The following is a 7,734-nucleotide window of genomic DNA, read 5'->3' on the forward strand; positions in this document are numbered from 1 at the left end:
CATGTGTAATTCACTTTTTATTTTATTTGTATAAAATCATGTGAGATACAGAACTCCTCTGGAACAATGCTGCCTTCCAGTGGTAAAATTATTTCTTTGCAGACTTCTACATTACTCTACATTTTAAAAGACACTGTCTACTGAAACTGACATAATCCAAATGGAATGTTTGCCATCAGTGTTGCTGATACTAAACCAAGAATACCCCTAGTTTAGTTCTTCAGTAAAATACAAAAACAGCAAGATTAGACCCTGTGACTGTCAGTGCCAAATAAAGTGTTCAGCGAGTTAGTCATTTATTTTTATCAGTAGATTATAAAGTTGAATTGGGATTTAGCAAGAGCGAACACTTGCATGTAAAAACTTCTAAAGGGGTGGATTAAATCGGTATTGCAGAAGAGCCGCGTTAAAATGTAAAGGTCATTTCCGATTGAGCCGACATATGCAGTCTCCGCAAACGCAGGAATATTACCTTTAAACTTCAATTGAGCTACAACATGGAAATTCTACAATACTTCTGCAATGCAGATTGAATCCAACCCTAAATCATTACTCCACATGCTTGATAGACCTGCATCACTTGTTTTTGAGCCAACTTCACCATCTGCTTTGAATGGGGAACCCAGCTCATGACAGTCCAGTTTCGAAACAAATGCAAATCACTTTTCACTCAGTGCAAACTCCGCCCACCTGGACCAGCATTAATATTCTCATTACTGATCAGCCAATCAATTCGTCAGGATCAGTTATTTTAAGTCTACACAATGAGAATGTGGACAAGAGCCATACAGATGTTAACACCAGGTATAAACAAGGCTCAATAGATGGTACCCAATGCAGCAGTACAAAGGTATTGGAGTTGTATTTAAGCATTAAAACCCGAGGGGGTGTGGTATATGGCCAATATACCACGGCTAAGAGCTGTTCTTGGGCACAACAACAGAGTGCTAGGACACAGCCCGTAGCATATAACAAACCCCCGAGGTGCCTTATTGCTATTATAAACAATTAGAGCAGAAAAAAATGAATGTTTTGTCATACCCCATGGTATACGGTCTGATATACCACGGCTTTCAGCCAATCAGCATTCAGGGCATGAACCACCCAGTTTATAAAAATCACAAACATATGTCTTAAGAACAATTTGAAACAAATGACAAGTATTATTCCCAAATTAGTCAGAAGTCAAAAATGTAATTTACAAAATACAATTAATTACTTTAGTGATGCATGATAAAAGTCATATTTCACAACTCACATTAAGGGACAGTTTCCCAGACACAGATAACACTTAGTCCTGGACTAAATGGCACTCTCAATGGAGATTCTCCACTGAATACGCTTTTTAAGTCCAGGTTTCGGCTAATCTAAGAAACATTTTGGACGCAGCCCAAACTGGCACCAGGAAGTCCATCTCTAAGTTACATTATGTTAGATAGTGACAAAATGTCCTACAACTGCCTGCCACACTGCAGAAAGGAATCAGATGAAGAACTCATCTATTGGGTCTGTACTGTGTGCAGGTGACGACAGAGCCTTTGCTGCTGGCGTAGCAAGAGGCCGCGGCCCCACAGGCCCTCTGGAGTAGCTCTGACCTGGCGATGCCCAGCTGATAACACTGCTGTCCCAGCCTGGTGACCCTGCCTTGCACCCGGGGCTGGCAGCTTTGGTAGGGCTGCTCACAACCCACGTCCTGTGGGGGGTGCAAGCATCCAGTAGACAGGCACTCAGCTCCCTCGCCATGCTCTCCAGGGCAGAGGCCCCCACAGCGGCTAGCCTCTCTCGTGCTCCGCCTCCCACAGGCTCTTCCTCCTCCAGCAGCAGGTGGGAGGTTGACAGGGAGGGCCGCGCTTGGGAGGTAGATCATGAGAGAGGGAAGGAGTCGTGGGGGTGGTTGACGGATAGCGTGGCGGGGCTGCTGCACTGGGACGAGTAGCAGGAGCTGCCTGGAGGGGTGCTGCAGTGGCTGTCTGAGCCCATGTCACACCGCAGACCCCCAGGTAAGGCAGGCTTATGGGTCGGTGCGCAGCCAGTTCCCTGGCTGGGTCACTGGGGTCACCTGGCTGCAGGACTACAGGGTGTGGGCTGCTGGGGGCAGTGCAGACAACGCTCCTCAGTAGCCCTCTGGGCGAGACGCTGGGGTAGGTCAGAGGGAAGGCACAGGTCAGGGGTCGCTGAGGCTTTCACCTGGGGGACAGAGACTAACAGTCTTAACTTTCTCTGGGAGACTTAAAGTGAAAATAATAGACGGTTCAACGATCATGGAGGGAGCCTACAGAGACAGGAAAAACAACAAACCTAAGTTCCAATTAAAGATGCACTATGCAGAAATGGCTCTGCCATTTCCTGGGTGCTAAAATTCTAATAGTTCGCCTAATTTCAATTTCTGTGACAAAACAAGCCATTATAGTGTAGAGAGTCATTGTACCATCTATACCGCTGTGAAATATATTTTCCATAATGAAAAATATTGTATTTTTCAGCTGGTGTACAAAACCTAAAGTAAGAGGCAAAAATTAAACTTAAGCACGGGAAGCATAGAAATAGTGCACATAGAACAGACCCACCGTTCTCTAGCCATTAAAATGACTCCGTCCTCACAGGTCGCAGTTGTAAATGAGAACTTGTTCAACTGGCCTACCTGGTTAAATAAAGGTGAAATAAATCAAATAAAATATTTCCTTCCACCAGCCGCCTCTGGTGTTTTCACAGCAATTGAGGATTGCTTCCAATAGCTCCTCAGGGGGCAGAAACCTGTTTTTAAATAGCAGCTAAACATTTACCACAAATCTTAAAACCAAAACATGTTTCAATCTCGAGAAGAATCGTTTAAATGTAGGGAGAGAAATGCAAGTGCGAGTCTGAATAAAAGTACAGTAGTGAAATATAGCAAATAGTGTCATGTAAATTAAATTACCTGGAAACATATCTTGTTGCCGTCCAGGTCGTCGACCTGCCAGTGTGTGCATGGATTGGGCAGGAGCACAAGCTGACCCATCTCCTCCACCCTGAAATGCAGCACTGCTGCGTTGCAGGCCTCCACCTTGACCCAGGGGAGGGAGGGCTGTCTTGAGAGCCAGCTGCAGACACCGCTCAGGCTCCGTGTAGAGCGTGAACCAACAGAACCCCGGCTTCTGCTCCTCTGCCAGACTTTGCAGCACTGCCTCGTATAGCCGCACCGTGTCGTCAAAGTTATCGTAGCCGCTGTAGAGTGTCACCTGCAGCATCTCCTCGCCACAGTGCACTGGGCACAACCCACACGGGCATCCCGTGCCCAGGCTGTAGAATTCTCGGTTGGGCCGAGCAGGGCGTTATTTTCTACTTCATGGCATGAGGAGTGACAGCTCATAAACTGAAGAGATAAGATACGATAAGACTGATTGGCTTCTTTCACACCTTCCAATCCAGAACCAAACACATTTAAGTTAAACACACATGGGGACTACATTAACATAATGTGATGGGTATTCTATTCTCTATTCACTAGAAAATTGTGAAGGAATTACATTAGGAAACAAGAACCTCATAAAAGCAAGTACCAACAGCTTGATAAAAATGGAAAAACACACATATGAAAGCTTAAATACAATATTAGTGGGAATATGTCCATGATAAAAATAAATATAATTGGATAAATTGGAAAAAAGATTAGTTGAGATGCAGCCATCACACACGGCTGAAGCGCGTAAAAGTAGTCTGTCCTCGGATGCAACACGCACTACTGAGTTCCAAACTGCCTCTAGAAGCAACAATAACTGTTTGTCGGGAGCTTCATGAAATGGGTTTCCATAGCCATGGAGCCACACACCATTCTAAAAATCACCATGCGCAATGCCAAGCGTCAGCTGGAGTGGTGTAAAGCTCACCGCTATTGGACTCTGGAGCAGTGGAAACTCGTTCTCTAGAGTAATGAATCACGCTTCACCATCTGGCAGTCTGACGGACGCCAGGAGAACGCTACCTCGATGAATGCATAGTGCCAACTGTAAAGTTTGGCGGAAGAGGAATAATGGTCTGTGGCTGTTGTTCATGGTTCGGGCTAGGCCCATTAGTTCCAGTAAAGGGACATCTTAACGCTATAGCATACAATGACATTCTAGACGATTTTGTACTTCCAACAGTTTGGGGAAGGCCCTTTCCCGTTTCAGCATGACAATGCCCTGTGCACAAAGCGAGGTCCATATAGAAATGGTTTGTCAAGATCAGTGTAGAAGAACTTGACTGGCCTGCACAGAGCTCAGACCTCAACGAACACCTTTGGGATGAATTGGAACGCCAACTGCGAGCCAGGCCTAATCCCCCAACATCAGTGCCTGACCTCACTAATGCGCGTGGCTGAATGCAAGCATGTCTCCACAGCAATGTTCCAATATCTAGTGGAAAGCCTGTTAATGCAACAAAAGGGGGACCAACTCCATAGTAATGCCCATGATTTTGGAATGAGATGTTCGACGAGCAGGTGTCCACATACATGACTAAAAGTATCAGAGGTAGAATCATATAAATATAAACTCATTATAGTTCTGTGGGTAGAATGACCCTTAGAAGGTTGATATACAATGCATTCGGGAAAGTATTCAGACCCCTTTACTTTTTCCACATTTTGTTAGGTTACAGCCTTTCCCTAAATTATATATATATTTTTTTAAATTGTGTCCACTCAATCTACACACAATAGCCCATAATACATTATATACATTTTTTTAAACAATATCAAATTTACATATTTTGTTGAAGCACCTTTGGCAGTGATTACAGCCTCGAGTTTTCTTGGGTATGATGCTACAAGCCTGGCACACCTGTATTTGGAGAGTTTCTGTCATTTTCTCTGCTGATGTCAAGCTCTGTCAGGTTGGATGGGGAGTGTAGCTGCACAGCTATTTTCAGGTCTCTCCAGGTCTCGCTATTTTCAAGTCCGGGCTCTGGCTGGGCCACAAGGACATTCAGAGACTTGTTCCAAAGCCACTTCTGCATCGTCTTGGCTGTGTGCTTACGGTCGTTGTCCTGTTGGAAGGTGAACTTTTGCCCCAACCTGAGATCCTGAGCGCTCTGGAACAGGTTTTCATCAAGGATCTTTGCTCCGTTCATCTTTCCATCAACCCTGACGAGTCTCCCAGTCCCTGCAGCTGAAAAACATCCCCACAGCAGGATGCTGCCACCATGCTTCACCGTAGGAATGGTGTCAGGTTTCCTCCAGATGTGCCGCCTGGCATTCAGTTCAATCTTGTTGTCATCAGACCAGATAATCTTGTTTCTCATGGTATGGGTCCTTTTAGGTGCCTTTTGGCAAAATCCAAGCCTTTTACTGAGGAGTGACTTCCGCCTGCCCACTCTACCATAAAAGGCCTGATTGGTGGAGTGCTGCAGAGATGGGAGAACCTTCCACAAGGACAACCATCTCCACAAAGGAACTCTGGGTCTCTGTCAGAGTGGTCATCGAGTTCTTGGTCACCTCCCTGACCTTCTCTCCCAAACTTGCCTACCTGGTTAAAATAAGGTGAAATAAAAAATTTAATTAAAAAAATAAGTTTTTAATGTGAAAATAATATACCCGTGGAAAAAACTATTAACTAGCGCCCCAATATAGTCTGATGTATATACTTAATGTATTACATGAATGGTCATTACAACTCTTCCCGAAAGTATATTTAAATCGTGTTTTAATGCGATTATTTCCACCCTTCTCCCTTATATTCAATTTCAAAATTTGGCTCTGTGTAGCTTTATTTCCGGGCTATTATAACGTATCTGGCCGTTCCTGCTCTGTATGTTCCTTGGCTAGCAGTGCCATCTAGTAGTGGAAACGTGCATTTTACTATGACAACGGCTGTGGCGGGTTAGAAAACGCCTAAATGGTAGCTAGCAAACGTTAATGAGTTAACCAGCAACAATCAAGCCAACATTTTTTTTTTGTGCTAACGTTAGCTAGCTAAGGCTAGTAAACCACATTGGAATATGCTAGCGTGCCATTTTACTTGTAAACTGACCTAATGAGATTACTCAGACGTGTAAAATGTACTAATTTAGACCAGGAACGGGACCATTCAATTCCCATTGCCTGTGGGCTGTTGCATGCAAAACTGTTCGGCAAACACTAGTTAGCTAGTGATTCCCAACCGCGTACATTTGAGACTCGTTTTAAAATTAACGTTAACCAGTCACAATTTCTGCAACGTTGATAGAAAACACTTAAGTAGATAGAGCCGGGGGTACTTATACTGCACACGAAAATAGTCACGACTCACATATTGCCAGTAACGTTACCACTTGGAGACAAGATACTAGCTCGCTACTGTAGTAAATTCGTTAGCTTATAAGCAATTTACTCGGCAGTCTCAGCTCCTAGAATCCACATTTCCATCAACTGTTCGAGAATGCCACCGGACTTAAATCGAGTCCTATGGAGAAAAGCACATTTTTATAGTGGCTTCGGCAAGGCGGCCCAAACACTTAAAAGACACACCCTATCGCTCAGCCCTCAAATTAAGTGGACACGTCGGATGACGAGTATGCACTTGCAAAACAATAGGCGAAGGAGGCAGGAATAATTTTCAAATGGCCACCCTTGGGCCGGAAATGTGTCACTCATTCATCCCGCGACGATTGTGTTTTCAACCAACGGTAACTTTTTTGTATTTAACTAGGCAAGTCAGTTCTTAAATTAAACAAATTCTTATTTTGGACTCAATGACGGCCTACCAAAAGGCCTCCTGCGGGGACGGGGGCTGGGATTAAATTTAAAAAACATATATAGGACACAACACATCACTAGACAACAGACAACACTTCGTAAAGAGAGAGCCAAGACAACATAACGTGGTAGCAACACATGGTACAAACAGTATTGGCCAAAGTCAACAGCACAAAGGTCAAGAAGGTAGAGGCAACAATACATCATACAAAGCAGCCACAACTGTCAGTAAAATTAAGTATTTGAATGAACAGTGAGATAAAAACTGTCCAGGTTGAGTGTTTGTTGCAGCTCGTTCCAGTTGCTAGCTGCAACGAATTGAAAAGTGCGTGTGTGTGCTGTCGATGCCCAACAGTCAATTATGATTGCATGTCTACTTATATTAAATATATAATTATTAATATACGCCTACTGTATGATAGCTAGCATATTAATTAGCTAACTAACTTCTGAAGAAGGAACATGTTTCATTTCTACAATTTCCAAAAGATAAAACACATTTACTTTTTACGAGACGTGTTTGTACCGTCATGTGCATGAGTAGCACAATTTCTAATTTATTTGCACTCGTTTTTACTTACGCTTGTATGTTGACTATTCCATTGATGTTGTTTTTCAGGCCCCGGAGTGATCACAGTGTAACGACCCTGGGTTTAGAAGCGTGGATATCGACTCTGCCGCATGAGTATGCTTTTTCGGCACAGTCGATTGCGGGCTAGGTGGATGGTTTGAGACCTGCCCCCTGCTTGTTTCATAACAGTACTTATACAAAGCCGACTCAAAACGAGGACTGAGTGTCTGAAGTTGCAAACTTCCCTTACTTGGCTAATCATTTGGCTCACCCTCCAATATGGCGACGGGGAATCCCCCTAAGGCATAAGGCGAGGGTAAGTGGACGAGGGTGTGTCTTTTAAAGTGTTTGGACCGGATCCAATAATTGGCACAGTTCAGTCAGTCTAGTCTGTTAGCGAAGTCTGTTTTTTCAAGAACATCCTTCTAGTTGGGACACTGACGTCATCAGCTGCAATGGTACCGTTAAGACA

At 44.0% G+C, this 7,734-nt stretch overlaps 1 protein-coding gene across 2 annotated transcripts; it reads right to left on the reverse strand.

Annotated features, from left to right (window-relative positions):
- Nucleotides 1-6: 6 nt before the first annotated feature.
- LOC135552511 (protein FAM124B-like) lies at nucleotides 7-7,566 on the reverse strand. Of its 2 annotated transcripts, XM_064984184.1 has the most exons (5): nucleotides 7,273-7,566; nucleotides 6,327-6,398; nucleotides 4,741-5,483; nucleotides 2,918-3,352; nucleotides 7-2,187 (listed from the first exon to the last, which is right to left on the reverse strand). In XM_064984184.1, exons 4-5 carry the CDS (start codon nucleotides 3,225-3,227, stop codon nucleotides 2,165-2,167), a joined length of 333 nt encoding a protein of 110 aa, XP_064840256.1. In that variant the 5' UTR covers nucleotides 3,228-3,352; nucleotides 4,741-5,483; nucleotides 6,327-6,398; nucleotides 7,273-7,566; the 3' UTR covers nucleotides 7-2,164. The 2 variants fall into 2 exon arrangements, 1 of the variants encoding a protein (XP_064840256.1); XR_010457463.1 differs by lacking the exon at nucleotides 6,327-6,398.
- Nucleotides 7,567-7,734: the final 168 nt, after the last annotated feature.

This window comes from Oncorhynchus masou, chromosome 13 (genome assembly GCF_036934945.1).
Source record: "Oncorhynchus masou masou isolate Uvic2021 chromosome 13, UVic_Omas_1.1, whole genome shotgun sequence".
NCBI lineage: Eukaryota > Metazoa > Chordata > Actinopteri > Salmoniformes > Salmonidae > Oncorhynchus > Oncorhynchus masou.